This window comes from Toxoplasma gondii, chromosome IX (genome assembly GCF_000006565.2).
Source record: "Toxoplasma gondii ME49 chromosome IX, whole genome shotgun sequence".
NCBI classification, from domain to species: domain Eukaryota; phylum Apicomplexa; class Conoidasida; order Eucoccidiorida; family Sarcocystidae; genus Toxoplasma; species Toxoplasma gondii.
Window position 1 is genome coordinate 3,084,527 of NC_031477.1, and position 18,535 is coordinate 3,103,061.

The following is an 18,535-nucleotide window of genomic DNA, read 5'->3' on the forward strand; positions in this document are numbered from 1 at the left end:
TCTTTCTCCTGTTCTGCATCCCTCCTTTCCGGGTGCTTCCTCTCTCGCGCTCTCTAGTGTCTCGTTCACTCCCGCTCTGGAACCAAGGCGAGAGAAAGACCGACAGTTTCCAAAGACAGAAAACAGCGCGCGTGAACGGAGAACGAGTGAGGAAGCACGGGGACGCAGTGACGACGCAGAGACTCTTTAGAACGGAGAAAAGAGAGTCAGGATGGTGTTTCGCAAAAAGCCCCGCAAGAAGCGAGAGAAGAGTCGAAGCAGTTCTTCTCCTTCTCAGTCCAGGGAACGTGAGGACGGTGACGAAATCATATCCGGTCAGGATGCAAGTGGAGAGGCACCTGGTGAGAGGCAGGAAAGAAACAGACCTCAACGGTCAAGACGGGGGTACACCTCGTGAATGACTCGCGGCACAAACACTCAGAGGGTCCTGTCTCTAGGATGCGCGGTGCGAGGGGGAGACGATGGGGAAATCACATTAGAGAGAAAGCGGTAAGCGCGTGCGAACAGGAATCGAAAAAACTGCAAAAAAGCTACACAGGAAAGAAATCAATAAATGCGTTTGAAACAAGTATAAAAATTAGGGCAAGTTTTCTTTTCACTGAATGAAGTCGAATCAATAGATGAACATCGGAAGGGAACTGCCAACTTGAAAAGGAACGCAAAAAATGCAAGAGAGACACTCCACGTCCGTGACCGAGAACGAGAAGACTCGCATCCAGCCCCGCGGCAGAAAAACGATACACCGGAGTGAAAAAGAAGAAAAAGCACGTCGTAGATAGAACAAAAGGAAACGAGGAAGAAAAGGGTGTTGAGGCGAAGAAGCTAGAATATATGTATATATATATATATATGTATATATCTGTATATTTGTATATGCATATGTATAGTTAGAACGCAGCAATCATCTACACACCTGAAGGCTTATAAGTAGGCAGAGAGAAGACAGGAGAATGGAGAGAGAGGCGAGAGGAGACGTCGTTTCCTGGTATCGGGAGCGTTTTCTAGCCTCCGACGAGAGAGTGGAAGTGAAGGCCGCTGCATCTAAATAAAGAGACGAAAAAGGGTATTTCAGTGGATAGACGCGAATGGTAGTTAAGCAGTTCTTTGTGTTTTCCAGAGAAGAAATGGAAGAGCGAAGAAAGAGGGAACTGGGGTCTGCGAATCTCAGAGCACAAAGCAAATCCACTCGAAGAGCAAGAAGAGGTCTCCACACCGCAGTCTTTTTTTCAGGTTCTCTGCAGAACTCGAGGGGAGAAACGGCAACATTGGATCAAAGGAAAAGCGGTTTGTCTAGATCCGGAAGGTCACTCTCCACTACGAAAGAACCTTAGGTGTTCAAAAGAGAGGGGGAACAAACAGAACGCTCTTCTTGGGGAGGCATTTTCGAGGCTACACGCACCGAGGCAAACGCTTGGTTTGGATCTTAGTCGAAATTTGTTTTGGAGACAGCGAGGTCGTCTCGTTTTTCTTCAATACACACAAGCATTCCCGATTTGCCTCTCGCCGTCGGAATCGCAGTCACACCACGTGGAAGTCGTAGAATTCGAAAAAGAGTGAGAAGATGGAGAGGGAGGAGTGACGTCTGTCGCTCGACGAGGTCACTCCTAAAGAGTTTGATACCCTAGGGCGGCCAGAGGTTGCATCTCAGAAGCTCGCTCGGCAGATCGAAAAGCAAAATGCCGCGACGAGGTGCAAAGCGTCGTTTTTGTGTCACCTCAGAAATCCGGAGGTCGCTTGAGGCGTGATAAACACCAGCTGCATTTTCGAAGCAGATCATTCCACACCCCACAGGTTTTTCTTGTTACTCCACAAGTGCACAGTGAGGGAACTCGACACAAGGCATTTCGCCCGCATCCCTCGATTCATCTGAAGTGAAAGTCACGATCTTAGTCGGCAGGTAGAGAGTGGTAGATCGAAGCAGTCGCCCCCATTCTACGAGCAGCGACAGTAACGAAACTGGCATTTCCTCCGGTAAACGGCTTCACCACAGTAGTAGGGAGCGGTACGGAGTTTCCAAGCTATTTTTAAAGCAGCCGTCAGAAGCTCTGAGAAACGAAAATCGAGATGGAGAGTGAGGACACAAGAAGGAGCGACGAAAGCGCTGCGAAATGAAGGGAACGCACACTCCACGTTGTGAGCGTACAGAGTGAAGAAGCCGCTTCTGGGTTCGGACGAGCGAGAAAAGAAATCTTGAAGCTCGACACTCTTGGAAAGAGAAAAAGATGTGAGAATTGGAACGAGACGCGACAAAGATGCGGCAAAGCAAATCTCCTGAAATCTCCCCAAACTGAGATGACATTTTTTTCACGAGCGAAATCATGAACAGAGTTTCGGACGTCAATAAGGAAACGTCCAAGCACGAGCAAGTACCACTCTGCCCTCGACCGACAAGCACTGTGCTTGAGTCTGAGCAGCCCCTGAGAAGTGATACTTTTCATCGAAGAGATGAATTCTCCTCGCGCGTTCGTTTCTCTTTTTTAGAAAGTCCTCCAGAGCCTCAAGCCGCCCCCGAGCCACTGTCACTTGCTTCGGCTGCAGACCAGCCGACAGAGTTTCAGTCGCGCCTGCTGGAGCAACTCGTCCTGCTTCGTCAACAGATTTCGTCTCAGCAAGAAGAAATGCGAAAACAGCAGCAGCACCAGCGCGAATGGGAGAAGGCGCAAGAGGAGCGCCTCGCGGGAGTGTGGACAGCTCAGACGACGAGACGCCCGGAAAGGATTGAAGATGAAGAAGCGTCGAGGGACGGAGCGAGAAAGGACGGCAAGCAACCTGGAGAGGAAGCTGCGCAGGGAGAGCAGGAAGCGACAGAAACCACCGGAGACGAAATCAAACAAGGAGAAGAGAGAAGAGAACAGGGGAGAAAAGAAGAAGAAAAAAGAAGTGAAAGGGAGGAGAACTTGGTGGCGAAGGTCAAAATGTTAGAGGATCAGCTGAAGGCGATGCAAGAGAAGGAGAGAGATAGAAGAGATGAGGAAACTCGAAAACAAAGCGAGACGGGAGAAAAGAGTGACGAAGCTGAGAAAAGAGAACACGGACAAGAACAACTCCTGACAAGGCTGCAGTTCTCAATTGCCTACTGTTCTTCCTTCGAACTTCCCTATACACCCGAAATGCTTGTACCGGATAAGGCGCGATCCGTCGGAAAAGGGTGGCGTTCTGCTCCGTAGGTGCCGTTTTCGATTTCAGTTCACGGCTCATGAAGCCGTCGAATTGTAAATGTATCCACTTGGAGCTGCCCCTACTAGGCAAATCTGTTTATATGCATGAATAAGCGATCATGTACGTGTATGAGGGTGTATGGGCAAGTGTATGGAGGCGCACATACGTTTACCTACGTGACAAGAAATTGTTAGCATGCATGTTTATCCACATGTATACGAGCTGAAGGCACCTCTTGGGGTGTATGCATGTGTCTGGATGCGCGTGTAGGTTCTTTGCATGCAAGAATATCTGTGCATGGAGGCGTATCTCCTTGAACAGACGGCAACATCTATCGACAGAGAAGTACATGCAAAAAGGCGAGTCTACCTGCTTGCACAGATGTGCACCACATGTTCCCTCGTTTCTCTTTTCAGACGCTGTACATACCCCCAGGAGATCGGCCTCGCTCTGGAGAAGCCCGCGCAAATCAAGTTTCTTCAGTTGCTTTCGCACGAGTCGAAAATTCCTAGGAAAGTTGAACTGGTGAGACACACCCAACCACCCGAGGACGCGGCAAAGAATGTTTTCTTCAGGCGTCTTTGCGCCTTTACAGGCTCCAGGACCTCTCGGAGAGGACACAAAGCTAAACGCTGGAGAGGGGCACTAGGTTTCTATAAACGGAGCGATCGGTGACTACGTTGGGGGTGGTACGAACTGTCTTCCCCGAGACGAATCAAGTGAAGAAACACACAAGGTTGAGCTCTGTTTGACTGAATGTCGAGCTTCGCACTGAATGCGTCAGCTAAAAAGAACAGATACACGGCAGACCTGTTGACTCGTTTCAGCGCCCGCCACAGAAGCCTGGACTGGATTTCCACGGTCCTTCTCCCGCCTTTGTTTGAGAGTTTCTGCATCGAGAGACAAGGAGCAAAGGGAGCATTGCAGACGGCAGACAGGGGAACTGCGCTGTCGAGAAAGAGTTGATCTGTGTATATAGAATGAGGAAAAACGACTTGTTCACTTCCTTCCCACTCCAGGGTGTCTCTTATTTCTCGTGAGAGGCGCAAAGAGAGGCTCCCTTCACGAGTAGGAAACGTCAACGAAGAAACGGTCGGTTTTCGAAAACACGGACGACCGCATTGGCACTTCCACTTTCTCTCTTGCCGCCTTTCTCCTCTGCTCCAGTGGGTTTCTCCTACAGATATCCGTTCTCTTCCTTCTTCGTCTGCTTCCGCTTCTCCCTCAACAGCTTCCTCTTCGTCCGCGTCTTCCGCGTCTTCATTTTCGACTTCTGCTGCTTTGCGCGAGGCCTACCAGCGCGCGTCGTTTACTCGGCTTGGATACCTGCGTTTCAGCGGAAACGCCGTGTCTCGCTACCGCGCGCGAGAGTTGAAGAGCGTGAATTTGCCTCACTTCACAGAGTGTTTCTTCATCAAGCTGGTGTTTGTTGGTCCGCACTGCACGCCTGAAGTTAATCCAAGTTTTCAAGTGGTGAGAACTGATTTGAAGGCTTCCTTCCAGCGCCCACGTCAGGTCGTAACTTGCAGCTTGGCCCAGGCGCTTTTCCTCTTCTCAGAGCTCGCCTTTGACGTCCGTTCCTCCTCGCATGGTCGGGAGACGCCATGCGACGTTTAGGCGGGCAACGCAGAGTTTGTCTCTCTGTCTGTTCGTTTGCCCTTGGAGTCGTCGTCGCCTTCCCCCTCTCACCTGCTCGGGCGTTTGACTCCTGTGAAGACTCGGCTTGCTTCACCCATCTTCTGCGTCCCGATCGCTTTCTCCCTGGGTCTCTTCTTTTTTGAGAAAAACATCTGTCTCTCGCCCTGCTCCTCGACGTTCCCAGCCGTTGTCTTTTTCTCCGCGTCGTTTTGTCCTTTCTCCTTTCTGTCGTCTTTCCTCTCCACTTTCGTAGCTTTGTATCCTTCTCTTAGTTCTCCTCTCTGCCCGTTTCCTTCGTTTCGTACCCTGATGCTTGTCGTCCTGTCTAGGCGCGTTTCGAGGTCTGTTCTTGTTCCTCGTTTCGCCTCGCCGTCTCCCCCGGTTCTCTCCGTCATTCCTTTCGCTTCTCGTCTTCCCCTCTTTCTGGGCGTCCCCTTCCGCCTGTCTCCATCCTTTTTCTCACTTCTTCCTCTGTCTTTCCTTGTTCACCTCTCCTTCTCTCTTTCTCCACCTCTTCATCCGGTGTGGTTCTCCATTCATCCACTCTTCTTCTTCTGCTCATCTTGCGTGTTCCCTCTTTCTTCCGCCTTTCTTTTCAGAGCTTGATCGCCGTGAACTGCTTGGGTCGGCAGCTGCCGCCCGCGCCTGCAGTGCTGCATGTGCCTCCCGGAATTCCCCGGGGAGCAAAGGTCGTTGAAAACGAGAAAGAAATTCATTCTCTCTCGCCACGCCCCGCCTCCGCTCGCGCCTCCGTAAGCCGAAAGGAAACCTGAGAACAAAGACGAAAGTTTTCTTCTTCAAGAGCGCATCCGAGTAGCCCCTCCATGTAGACGGAGAGTCAAAACGAAGGCGAGTTCCCTCGAGATGAAAGCAAGCGAAAAGCTGTAGAAAAAACGAACTCGTGTTCTGTTCGGCATTGAACATGTAGGCTTTCGTCCTTTTCTGAGTTTTCGCGGAAGGGCGTAGGCACAAGCAACGGACGCTTTTGGCGAAGCGAAAAGTGAAAACGGAGGCAAAGGAGAGAGAAAAACAACTGTGAATTGTCCTTAGTTTGACATGAAGAGCATTCGACGACTCGCAGTCGAACCGGCTTCTCAACCTATCTGTGCTGAGTATCGAATACCGGCTCAGATCAAAGATAGGATTGTGTCCACGGACGAAGAGGAGACATAGGTGTGTGTTCTCTGGGTGGTCTCCAAGTTTCGGCTGCTGCGACTGTTTCATGAGAAGTGAAGGAAAACGAAAAACGAAACGCATCAGACTGAAGGAAACAATGCACAACGAGGAGAAACGCGCCTCCCGTAGAGAAGGTGTTTGGAAGCACCTGTGCCTCGGGGTCGTACACAATCAGGCAATCTTTTTTCTGATTCTCGCACTGAGTTCCACTCTCATATTTACCTCTGATGCCCTTGTCGACACGCTTCCTGGTATCGCAACAAACGGCCGCTAGTTGTCCGCAAAGAATACGTCCAGGATATCATGCGAAACAGACCATTGGCTCTGTGTGATACACACGATGCATAGCGCCTTTCGACGCACTCAGAGACTGAAGGAGAGACACAATGCTGGGTCGGTTTGTGCCTCCTCGACCTGTCGCTTTGAAAAGAACTCTCGTTTCTCGGCAGGGACGTCCTGGAAGTAAAACTGTCTCCAGCGTCTCAGGAACTTACTCTCGCCATCCCGTCACACATTGCACAACGGGAGTCCTGGGCTTGGACAGACGCCGTTTTTCCTCTGGGGGTACAGGTTCTGGCATCCAAGTGAAATGCGTTGACGAGAGCTGAAATCTGGAATCCATGCGACATGTACACTACGGATACACAGATGGCGTCTATTCTTTTACAAAACGCTTGAAAAAAACCATAACTTCTGAGAACATCTTGGACAGCGTACTCTCCACGTGCGACCGTAACTGCTTGGGAGAAAAATGGGGTGCTTTTCCTTTCTGATTTTCTCTCTTGCGTCCTGCCCTCTCAGCGCGGGCACTGTCGGAACTCTTCGCCGCATTCGTCTTCTCGTTCTCGCCATTCCGGCGTCCTTCCCTTCCCAAACGAGCACCGCAGCTGTCGCCCCTCCTCCACTGTGGTTGCTTCTTCGGGGACCCCGCGACAACGCCTGAGCCTCTACCTGGAGGAGAAGCGAAGCCTTCTGTCTCGTGCAAAGAAGAAATTCGTCGAAGAAGAAAACTTTGCTGCAGCCGTTCTCGTCCGCCAAGCACTTGAAAAACTCGCAGACGCAAAGCCCCACATTATTGCATTAGAAAACGCGAAAGAGTAAGCGACAACCAATGTGGAGTACACGCTGGAAAACAAGCTGTTCTCGTGTTTCGAAATAAACCCCCTTTCGCCTACATGTCTATGTCAAATGATATATATATATATATATGTATATATAAAGAAATACATGCACATATATGTCTGTACATAGCTATCTCGCTATCTATCTGTTTTTCTACCTCTCTATCAATACGTTTATGCACATGAATATATATATATATATATGTGGACCTGCAGGTGTAAAGAAATATAGGTGTGTATAAAATTAAATATATGTCTTTATGTCGATCTGAAAACTGTGATCGAGGATGTGTTCTGCTGCGACAAGTATACTCGTAGGTGGCGCTTGAGGAAGAAGAAGGCAAGGCAAACAAAAGCGGAAACAAAAGAAGAGAGAGGTCATAAATCACTGCATGCGCGCATCGTTGCTCCAGATGTAACTGCGCATTTGCTTGTGCACGGCTCCTTCGTTCGCCAACAGGTGCCTCTCGCGATTTGCTGTCGCGTCCTGTACACCCCAACACGAAGCAGTTCACCGTTGTTTTTTTTCGTCTTTTTCGACAGAGAAGCAGCAGCTCGGGAAGCGTTCGAGGAAGCGAGGAAGGCGAAGGCCGAGCTTCTTGCATGGCAACTTTGTGTGAAGAAAACGGTTGCCGCGGCGCTCTGTTGTCCTTCGGACCCCATGACGCAGGCCGAAGAAAAAGAAGAAAAAGCTCTGTTGAAAGACACGAGCCTCATTGAGCATCTTGCGCAGAAGGTGAGAGGAGTGCATCCAGCGGCAAAACTGAACACAGACGGCAAGGAAACGGAGAATCGGAAAAAAGAGAGAGAGACGCGAGTTGGTGACAAAAAAGCCGGACAGGACGAGGCGGACAGAGAGAGGAGAACAGATAGAGGAGGGAATAAAGAGAAGGGAAGGTGACAGAGAAAGAGAACGAGCGAGAGAGGGAACGAGAACGTCATCCGTTCTCGACAAGCTGTGGAGTCTCGGAAGATGCAGCGCAGCCACCACCGTCTCTTCCGCCTCTATTGCTTCATTTCTGGACTCGATTTCTTTCCTTCTGCGTCGCTGTTTCGCGTCTCCATTTCCGCGGAGAGTGACACCTTCTCTGTCCAGAAACCCAACAGCACACCCTGCTCGTTTGTCGTAACAACATGGTTGTTCTCTCTTCACTTTCAGAGGCCAAGTCTGTCGTTTCCCGTCTTTGTTCGCTCCCGGTTCAGCTTCCGTCTGCTGCCTCGCCGCTTCGACCTTCCGAAATCCTTCCTGAGGCTGCGACCCCGCTCTGCCCGTGTGACTATGCTCGTCGTCTTTGCGAGGAAAGTCGCAGTCACGATTCTCAGGCAAGAACGGATAGCCGCTCTGAGACCGGAGGCTGCCTACGCGATTCGCCTCCTCTCTCCCTCGACGACCTCCCGATTCGGCCTATGCGAGAGGAGCAACAGCGACAACTCCTCTTGGAGTCTCCAAAGCAAAGTGACATGAGCAGCCGCGAAGCTGCAGTTCCCCCCGTAAGTCGATCTGTGCCATCGATCTCTCAGCTCCATTCCTGTCCTTCTCTCCATGTCTCTTTGTCCCTTTCACCTCTTTCACCTTCTCCTCTTTCTCTTTCTCTCCGTATTCGTTCGCTCTCTCTTCTCCTCTTGCGCGTTGCATTCCTTCGCACCCCTTGCGTTTGCCGGCTCTGTGCGTTCTCGGTTCGCGTCTCTGCCGACGACCGAGCAGTGTTCCTAGCAGCCTTTCTCTCTGAGGGTATCTGCGGCATGTTTCAAGGGATCCTCAGTTGAATTCTCGAGCGCTTCCAAGCCTTTCTTCCGGCTTCCAGGACAGACGCGCTACTACACGATCAGTCCCTTGCGCAGATCTCCAGCGTCTCTCATCTGTTCCACTTGGAGACTCGCCTGTGCTTTTGTACCTGTCGCGTTCTGAGCGGGGTGTCTCCCCACGCTGGGAGAAGGAAGACGTTTTTTCAGGATCGCGGATGTAGCGCGTGTCTCTGTGCGTCAGATGCCATCCATCGGCGCGTTGAGACTGGAAGATGAAGAAGACGCCGCGCCGCTGCTTCCCTTCTTCCCCAGAGACATCGTAGTTGCCCTCTTCGCCGCAGATATTCCAACACGGGTTGCAGCCCATGAAGCGGTCGCGAAAGAGCTCGAAGCTCACCCCGGTGAGGACGGAGAAAACTGGGGACGGAAAGAGCGCTCTTCTTCTCACGCGTTTCTCCATGCATCCATGCATGTCAGACTGTGGCGCGTTGTTCCTTTCTTGAGGGATACACTTTGCAGAATCGTTTGAAGAATCCCCCGTGAGGCAGAGCGATGGTTGTACGACCACTGCGCTGCTCTGGAACTCAGTGAGAGACAGAGAAAGCCTCCTCGTCGTTCGCGCAGTTTTCACAAGTGCCTGTCGCTTGGAGACTTCCTCAACGGGCATTGACGGTCGTTCGCGTCACGTCAAACTCGAGACGCACCCTCGAAAGACACACGTTCCGCTGTTCAGTCTAACGCTCACTGGAAGCGGAGAAAACGCGCAGGGCGTCTGCGTCCGCAGCCTCCACCAGCGAGTGGGGAAACGGACCGCCACAACGGCACCGTTTAGTTGACGCACCACTGACGGCCGCGTGTCTACGGCCTAGGAGTCTAAATGAGACTCTGCGTTCGCGACTCAAGAAAGACTGCAGGGGGTGGTGGATCGAAGAGACGATTCACGGAAAGGGATCTGCAGCCAGAGCGGGAGGACAAGAGCGAACATGGACAGAGAGGAAGAAGGAGAGAGATCGCGGGGAGTGAAGGAAAGGATAAGCAAACCCACAGAAGAGATTTCGGGGCGAGACGGGGGATAAAAAGTGAAGCCAGACTCCTCACACGCAGTCTGCGTTTGCTCTGCAGAGATGGTCAGCGAAGAAGTATTTGTTGCTCTTTGCCCGGTTATCCAAAGCGCCTTGGCGGATAAACCGCTCAAGGTGAGAACCGAAGTCTCTCATCGTGTGCCACGGCAAGTCTTTTTCCTTTTCTTCACGAACGCAGCCTTCCACGCGAGAGTCGTCTTCCACGCACATTCGTTTCTCATGTCTTCGGATGCCACTGCATCATCACCTTCTTCCTCAGATTGAGTCGTCCCTTGCCCTTGATCCACGTTCTGTCTCTTTCGTCAGCCTGATGTCCACCTCTTGTTCTACGTTGCTCGTCGGTCATCCCGTCCTCGTCTCCGCCGTCACGTATCCCCTGTCCTGCTCTCTCACTACGCTGTCAGTCCTCCTGTTTTTCGTTTCTATAGATTTTCCTCGGCGGAGCACATCTCCTGTCGCTGCTTCTGGACGCGCCGAGCCTCCCTTCTCGGCTGTTCCTTTCGTCTCCCTTCTGGGGTGTGCGGCAAGAGTTACTGCTTCGGATTGGGGGCGTTTTCTCGGACCGAGCGAAGCGTCTGCTTCTCCTGCTCTGCAGATCGCATCCTGAAGTTGCAAGACCCCTCGCGGTGGACATCTTTGACAGGCTCTCAGCTGCGCACCGCGTCGCGGCCCCGGTGAACAAAGAGACGTCTGGCTTCGCGGCCACTAAGAGCCTGGGAGGCACTCCTTCCGTCGACAGGAAAGAAGAAGAAAAGCGCAGGCAAAACGAGGGCAGAGGCAGAGGCAGACGTCGGGGCGGCCTCACTCGCACGGAGACAACGTTGAGAACGCGAGGAGAAACCGGGGGTGTTTCGATCGCATCCAGTCCTCAAAAGTAAAGCACGAGAAAGCTAGCGATTGGCCACCACGGGAAAGCGAGGATAGGAAGGCAACGCCCCCGAGAGCGAGAACGGAATCACGTCTGAAAAGTCGAGTGGAACAATATCGAAGACGAGATTTGATGGACAGAAAGTTTCGTGTGGCTTCTTCCCTTGCGTCGTCTTGTTGGGAGATACGGCACTCGTTTCTCTACTGACGAGCCCCCAGTTGCTGTGTCTGGATGTCTCCTTGTTTTACTGGTTGTCGATGTTTGGAGTTCTGTCACAGGCACCGCAGTGGAGACGAGCTCGACCTCGAGATAACTCAACTGTTTCCTTTGCGTTTTTCTGACTGTGCACACACCACTTTGGCACAGTCGTGTCTCCGCTACTTGCGGCCCCACCAGAGAGAAACACAAAGTACAATAGAACTCTATTCCCTTCTTGTGTTGGCTTGCCTCGCGCAGATCGACCACGCAGCTGCTTCAGCTCTTTGTCGCGCTGCTCTCGGCGTTCTGCTTGGTCGAGCCATGGGCTCCCGGAGGCATTCCCCTCTCACCTCTCCTTGCTCTTCTAGAAGAAATTTTCCAATCTGCTTCTGGCGACATTCGCAGCGCCGCTGTCGAGATCACAGCACTCTTGATGCTGCAGCTTCCTCACGCTTACGCGCAAGCGAAAATAAACAAATTTATCGAAACGTTGAGACCGAAGCAGCAAGAGGTAGGCGTCGATGATGGGGCGTTGGTGCGTGGCGCTGAGTCTTCTCTGTTCCAGGAACATCTCGAAGTGCCTGTTCTCACCGTTGCCGCCTCCAATCCTTCCCCATCAGGAGCGGCAAACGCGCATTTGTGCATGCGTTATCTTCCCCTCCTTTCTTCTGTCGTGGTCGCCAGATCTGTTGGGTCACTCGAAAGGTGAGTCTCGCTGTTTCTCCCTCTGTGGTGCATCGAGAGCTCTTTCTCCGTCGCTCTCGCCCTCCGGTTCCCTTCCGGCTTCCGCTCCTCTCGCTAGAGCCGCTCGTCGGCATGCGATGTGCCTTCTTTCCTCTCAGTTGATTGCAGAAGCTGTAACGCGTCTGAAAGGCCCTGTCTCTGTTCCAGCTTCCTCGCCCTCTCCGACCTCCCTCCCTGCTTCTGCCCCTTCTTCCTCTTCATCTTCTTCCTCTTCCTCTTCTTCCTCTTCTTCCTCTTCCTCTTCTTCATCCGCGTCATCTCCGGTTGACGAACGTCTGTCGACAAAGGCGAGAGGGAGGAAGAGTGCTTCGCCTGTCGCAAGGAGAGGGAAGGCCATAAAAGGGCAGAAACAAGAGAACGCAGAGGAAGTGAAACAGGCACAGACGCCAGAGGTAACGGCGGTGCACGACGCCAAGGAGAAAGGGGAGAATGTAAGGCAAGACTGGATTCGGAGTTCTACTTTCGTATTGTTCTTTTCGACCCTCCCGCGACAGGATCACGTGGAGACTCAGGGTGACGTGGAACACACTCGTTCATGATGCGGGTGTCGTCTCGTCCTCTTGCCGCGTTCAAGCCTCTGTTTCTGTTTCGATGCTTTCGATCGAGAGACAACTCTTTCGTGTCTCACGCATGGAGTTTCCATGGGATTTGTTCGGATGCATCCGCCAGCTTGGTCCTGGTTTCGCACTCTCTGTTTCCTTCTTAGGTCCCGCTAGGTCTCTGTGAGTTCTGCCTCGACAGTTCTCCTGACCTGGCGTCTTCTGCGGGCATGGATTCGCATTTTCTTCACACCTGCCCGGTTCTCACATCCTGTCCTCACTGTCACAGCATCGTCGAGGTAGGCCGAACTTTGTTGGCTCTGGATGTGCTTTGCGGGGCCAGAAGCGTTGCTCGGAAAGAGCTTTGGTGTAAGTCCGAATTTCGAAAGACGTTAACAAATCGCAGTTGATCGAAGAACAAGAACTGACGTGAAAGAGACATCGATCAGAGTTAAGCAGCTCTCCGTCGCCGAGCCTCTGTACACAGAGGATCTCCTTGTAAAATGTAGTCGCTGCAGGACATGGTTCAAATCTGGCCTGTGTCATGGCAATGTTCTCCGGAAGGGGAGGGAAATCTTTGCACACATCGATAGTGGACGTCGATCTGTCTTTGAATACACACTAAAGGAGCGAAATGGATTTTTCAAACGCCAGATGCACGCAGTCTCTGACTCGCATGTCTCCTTTGCAGTACAACTGAGCTCGTTTTGCTTCGTTCCCTACCTCGCGCTGACTCTGACTGCGACTCTCTCGCCGTGATTCTGATCTCAGTTGTCTCTCGTCTTCCGGCTCCGGAAAGCATTTCTTTTCTGTGTTTTCGCCTTTCCGTTCTAGGTGGCTCACCTCCCGAGTCACCTCCTGGCTGAGTGCACAGACACAGACGCCTACGTTCGGTGTGAGGTCTGCAAAGTTGTTGTTCTGAAGACTCAGCTACGAGGACATGCTCAACTAGGATGCAAAGGTAAACTGAACGAAAAGCCTCGGTTCTTCTCGCCCACTTCAGCCGATGTTTTGTAGGTACATATCCCTTATTCTTCTACGATTGCTGAATAGCGCCTTCTCTTCTTTTCTGGGGTTTCCAAGTATTTGGGTCCGCCCTCCTTAATCTAGGGCTCCGGTCCAAGAGTCGAGCTTTGGGGACCGAGACCTAAGTCGTCAACGAATAAAGTTTCGTCTTCTGAATAGGTCTAATGGAAGATCCGAACTTCGCGAGCTTGTGTGATGGTGGGGGGCGCGAATACACAGTCCTCCAAGCTACATTTTTCTGTCGCACCTGCCGGGAAATGCGAAAGCTAAAGTGAAGCACTGTGGCACTTCTGCGCAACGTATACGTGCTCCTTCCGTCATGTGAGTTCTATCTGTTTCTCTTCCTGCTTTATGTTGTCCTAACCTTCACGAAAATGCCATTTTTGACGTGTATCAACTGCCAAAGGCTACCGCAGCTGAGGGTGGAAGGCTCAAATGCGAGCCTTTCTCATCTCGGATCCGGGCGACAGGAACAGCGAACGCACTTCATGTTCTCAGCTTTCCTTCTTCTGCTTTCTCCCATCAGTTCTCCAGTTGCTTTTTACTCTGTCGCGATGGGCCTGGAACAGCAGTCTGCCCAGACTAATGTCCGCACAATCTCTTAAGAGGCAGCTCACAGCGAAACCTGGAAAGGCACTTGTCGCCTTCTTTTCGAGTAGTGGTCTGGCCCTCAAACGGAAGTTCCTTCGCTGTTTACTCACTATATCCTGCGTTGTGTCTGTGTGTCTTGTCTGCCTTTCTTCCTCGCCTTTCTTGGCCACTGGTCAGCTCCGCCGCATCGCGAACTCCAGCCCTGCTTCTTCTGTAGGGAATTTGTGCTTCCGACTCCGGCCGGCTGGCGCAGGCATCTTCTTCGGGAATGTTCCGCAAATCCGCGAGGATCTCCGCTTTCGCAGCGGTAGATGCGACACCATCACAGCTGCGAAAAGCTTTTTACCCTTTGTGGGTGCTGTGTTCGTTGTATGTATACACTTGGTGCGTGGAAGACCAAGGGCAACTGAGAACGGTCGTTCTGCACCGTTCAGGGGAGAAGCGTTGTTTTGCTCAGTGCATGTCTCGAAGAAACGAGGAAAAGAAAGCGTTGTCCACGTTTCTCGTCAGAGCAAAGAAGCGTCGAGGGGAATTCGCGTTGAAATGGAAACATAGAGAAATTCGGCATTAACAACTGGCACACGAACACCTTTTTTAGCGCAGGTGGGGCTGCGGGGTGTGGCGAGCAAGAAGAAACGGAGAGACAAAAAAGGAGAGAATGAAAACTAAACGCCTCGACGTAAGATTGCCTATGAGTCAGACAGACTTTATCTGCAGTCGTTTCTCTTCACTTCTTTAGAACGGGCATTTCGATTACTTTTCGGATCGCTTCCCTGCGTGCGGCTACGAGAGCTCCTTCAGTTCCCTTCCTTCTGAGAACGTTGGGGCCTCCCTGGAAGCGCGCTTGCTGTCGTTATAGCTCATCGACAGGACAGAGTTTTAGGAAACCAATGCTGAGACGAATTCTGTACTTGAGAAATGCCATATGCACGTTCTTTGTTCTCGTTCTGAGTTTTTACCAAAACACAGAAAAACGTGTCTCCTGCTCTGTCCTGGAGCGCAGACGACAGTGCGCCTTGTGTCTGTCACTTCTCGAGACTTTTCGTCTTCGATTCTGCAAAGATAGGACTTCTCAATTCACAGACAGCGATCAAGGCGAAGGCCTCAGAGATGGAGCCGCCCAGTTGCGTAGTACTGTTCATTCTCGCATAGAAGAGTAGTCGTTGAAGGGAAGCTCTCGCTGTGAACGCGAGTGACAAGGTGTCCTTGTTTTGGGGCTTTCCCTCGTCGCGCTCAGAAGCACACTGTTACGTTCGACGATCTTACTTGTTTACAGAGATTAAATTCAAGACAAGAAACACGGTGCGACCCTATCTTGGCGTAGTCGTGTGGGGGACAGAAACGATAAACGCATCTTCGGATGGGCTTGCAGTGTAGAGTTATAGAGACCAGGAAGTGAGGGCACATACGGGCATTCGAATCAGCGGTAGACACAGCGAAGTCCTCTGGGAATGCCGATACGTCGAGTGAAGATACAAACGTGAGGTTCACAGCCGATGATTGATCACACCCAGATCTTGAACAGCGATGCCGATACGAACAGAAACATAGGCATGTTAGACGGAGATGAAGTCGACACGGAGACTTGAAAGGCGCGTCTGCATTTGCCGACAGCCGAGCATTCAAATCGCATTCGTCGTCCTTTTCTTCTCTCTCCCAGCTGTGTTCATACCCCGACCTCATCTCTCCTGCGGTCCTTTCCTAGCATGCTCCCCAGCGGCTCCCCCCTCCACTATTTTTCGACTTTTGACTCGTTTCTTCTTCAGAGTCGCTCGCGTTCTTTTCTACCTTCCCTCTTCCCCCGAATCGCCTTCTGCCCACTGTATCCTTCCTCCCGGTTTCCTCTGCCTCTGATCATTCTTTTGTCTGTCTCCTCCGCCTCGCATACGTGCTCTCAAAACTTTCTAGTGGCGTCGAGTCCTCGCACCAGATAGCCCCGTTCTCCGTCGACTGCCTTCACAAGCCCAATCCGCGTTCTGTCCTGAAAACACAGAAATCAACTCCCGGTGTACCCTCTCTGCTTCCTCTCGCGGGCGTCTGTTCTCTGCCGGCTCTACTATTCAATCGCGATTTCTGCGCCGGCATCTGCGAGCGTTTTCCGGACTTCCTCGGCTTTGCCTTTGTCGACTTGTTTGAGGATTGTGTTCGGCAAGGCATCGATCACCGCCTTGGCTTCTTTCAGCCCAAGATCTGTTCGCACTGTTCTGAGCGTCTTGATGACAGCAATGCGCTTCTCGAGCGGAACAGCTTTGATGACGACATCGAACTGTGTTTTCTCTGGAGCAGGAGCGTCCGCGTTGTCCTTCTCCTCTGCTTCAGCAGCCGCTGAACTCGCCCCTGGCCCTGCGACAGGCAGCCGCGCAGAAACGCCGAAAGTCGTCTCGATGAGAGAGACAAGTTCAGCTGCTTCGACCAGAGTGAGTTTCTTTATTTCCTCTAACACAGCTTGCGCGCGCGGCGAAGCAGCCTGAGGTACGGACCCGGGCGGTTCTGCAGCAAGCGCAGAGAGGGAAGGGTGGCGAGGAGAAGGTGCAAAGAAGGACGACGACGCCGGAGAGGCCAGAGAGACGGCGGAGTAACAAGCGGGAGGCGAAGACGGAGGAAAAGCAAAGGAGAGAAGTTGCTGCATCCGCGACGGTGAAGAAGAGACAACGACGGGAAGCGGAGCCCTCGAGAAAAAAACGCTCGACAAACGGCGGCAGTCGGACGAGTCTAACGGACGCGCGTCTTGTCGCTCTCTCGAGGGCATGAATCCAGCAGCGCAGAGTGTGCGCGGGGGACGAAGAGACACAGAGAGAAGGCGAGAGCCGTTTTCATCCGGAAAAACAGCGGCGCAAGCAAAAGCTGGAGAACGCCGATACACTGAGGAGACAGACAGCCTTGAGGAAGAAGCGTTGAAGAGAAGAGGCAGTTCCCGGTTCTCTTGACGCTCCGTGGCAGCGCGAGCCGAGTTTCGAGTGCCGGAGAGAAAAGAGAAAAGTGGAGAAAAGAAGGACTTGTGTTGAGAGACAGCTGGGGCAAGAGGACGAAAAGAAGGACTCCAGTGTGAATACGAAACAGGGGAAACCGAAGCATTCGGAGGTGAAAAAAGAGAGACATCCTCCGAGGCGTCGACAAAGAACAGCGGCGGAACGCTGCTCTGCGACTGTCTCTCGGACGGGGAAGCCACACCTGTGGAAGGGAGAAAGGAGGAAAAAGAAGACAGAAGAGACAAAGTCTGGGGCTGTAGTCCTGCAGGTGAAATCTGACGAGCGAAACAATGTAAATAAACGGGAAGTGCAGAGGAGGGGTCAACAGCGGTGGGAGGTCCCAGAAACAAAGAAAGAAGCAGACAGAGCCTGAGACCAGTTAGGAGAGTTCCTTTTCGGCGACGAAACCAGGAGGCCTCTACAGCTGAGGCTCTCTGCACCTCCCCCTTCTTGCCATGGAAACCACAAGAGATGGGAGCAGTCTTGTGAGGCCGAGCTATCGGCTTCGGCTTCTTGTTGGGTCGCGGACAAGAAGAGAAAACAACAAAGTCCGACCAGAGAGAGCGGGAGGACAGACGGCTGTCCGTAGTGGGAGCCATCCGAGAAGCGCCAGAAGGCGCGAAGTCTGGAGAGAGAGAGGGCATTCTTGGCACTCGGTGAAACAGACTGTCGGAGAGCCAGTCTCAATAGCGGGAAGGAGACGAGCGAACGCAGGGTTACAGAAGGGCGCCTGCCTCAAGAAAATCGCCTAATGAGTTGATGAGAAGGAGCGGAAGAAGGACTGGGGAGTCCGCACCGAGAAAGCTGTCCCGCACCGTGCCCCATCGAACTTTTCCACTTCCAGCAGAGAAATGCATGTTGCCGCATGCCTCGAGGCAAGAAAGCGGTCACTTCGAATGGAAAACCGGTTCACTGGAAGGAAAAATCAGTTCCACGAGAAGAGAGAGGGCGTTTCCTGAGGGTATCATCCTCTCCAAACAAAAAGAAAAAGGCGCGACATGTATGAGAGAGTCAAACCCAGCACGAGGAAAGGTCCATTTCCCCAGCGTCAGTGTGTACGGGTCTGAGAAATCGGAGTTTCAAGATGCACACCTTAGCAGTGCCTCGTCCTTGTCTCTGTTTTGCCAGGCCAACGGTTTCAGCGCAGAAAATCCGCCCGTGAGACATGCAGGAGGGAAAACGTGCAAAAAACTCAAAACGATTGCAAGAACCGACACCAACGGAGGAACATTGCGTCTCGGGGCACAAAGCCGCTGCATGCAGACTGTTGGCTGAAGACAGCGCATCAAATGGAGTTAGCAAGAACCGACACAGGACGGAGCATGGAAGATTCGAGTGTCTCCAACCCACTGTTTAGTTCAAATTCAGGGAAAAGGAAACCCGTCAACTCTTGTGTCGACGCCATGCGCTTGCCAAGACAAAAAAATGCCGCCTGCATGCGCCACTGGAATGCCGGCTGGCGCGTTCAGCTGTCGGCGGGAGAAAACACTTTACGATGTAGTCGAGCACGAACTGGATTTTCAGTATTGTGCCGAAGCAACACACGTAATCGATGAAGGTGTGCTTTCTTGATTGCGGGATACTTCATTTTTCCCATCTGTGGCAGAAGAAATCAGTGCTTCGTCCAGTAGAGGTATCATCTTGGTCGCACGAATGTGCCTCATGGTGAGAGGGATTC

At 52.2% G+C, this 18,535-nt stretch overlaps 4 protein-coding genes across 4 annotated transcripts; 2 read left to right on the forward strand and 2 right to left on the reverse strand.

The window, feature by feature from the left end:
• Positions 1-211: 211 nt before the first annotated feature.
• Positions 212-5,494, forward strand: TGME49_289216 (hypothetical protein; the record flags this gene model as incomplete). The annotated part of the gene is made up of 6 exons (XM_018782068.1): positions 212-341; positions 2,482-3,163; positions 3,576-3,684; positions 4,327-4,632; positions 5,397-5,421; positions 5,487-5,494. 6 exons carry the CDS (start codon positions 212-214, stop codon positions 5,492-5,494), a joined length of 1,260 nt encoding a protein of 419 aa, XP_018636392.1.
• Positions 5,495-5,509: 15 nt separating this feature from the next.
• TGME49_289218 (hypothetical protein) lies at positions 5,510-7,818 on the reverse strand (the record flags this gene model as incomplete). The annotated part of the gene is made up of 4 exons (XM_018782069.1): positions 5,510-5,566; positions 6,468-6,584; positions 6,925-7,014; positions 7,753-7,818. 4 exons carry the CDS (start codon positions 7,816-7,818, stop codon positions 5,510-5,512), a joined length of 330 nt encoding a protein of 109 aa, XP_018636393.1.
• A 410-nt stretch (positions 7,819-8,228) lies between these two features.
• On the forward strand, positions 8,229-14,824 carry TGME49_289222 (hypothetical protein; the record flags this gene model as incomplete). Its single annotated transcript, XM_018782070.1, has 9 exons — positions 8,229-8,585; positions 9,082-9,241; positions 9,963-10,036; positions 10,351-10,796; positions 11,247-11,499; positions 11,831-12,163; positions 12,439-12,570; positions 13,106-13,232; positions 14,066-14,824. 9 exons carry the CDS (start codon positions 8,229-8,231, stop codon positions 14,197-14,199), a joined length of 2,016 nt encoding a protein of 671 aa, XP_018636394.1. The 3' UTR covers positions 14,200-14,824.
• Positions 14,251-18,240, reverse strand: TGME49_289230 (50S ribosomal protein L12, putative). The gene has a single exon (XM_018782071.1). The coding sequence runs from the start codon at positions 17,499-17,501 to the stop codon at positions 15,945-15,947; it is 1,557 nt and encodes a 518-aa protein (XP_018636395.1). The 5' UTR covers positions 17,502-18,240; the 3' UTR covers positions 14,251-15,944.
• Positions 18,241-18,535: the final 295 nt, after the last annotated feature.

Coding starts and splice junctions, on each gene's coding strand:
- TGME49_289230 (XM_018782071.1), bottom strand. CDS start 17,501: ATGCCCTCTCTCTCTCCAGACTTCGCGCCTTCTGGCGCTTCTCGGATG.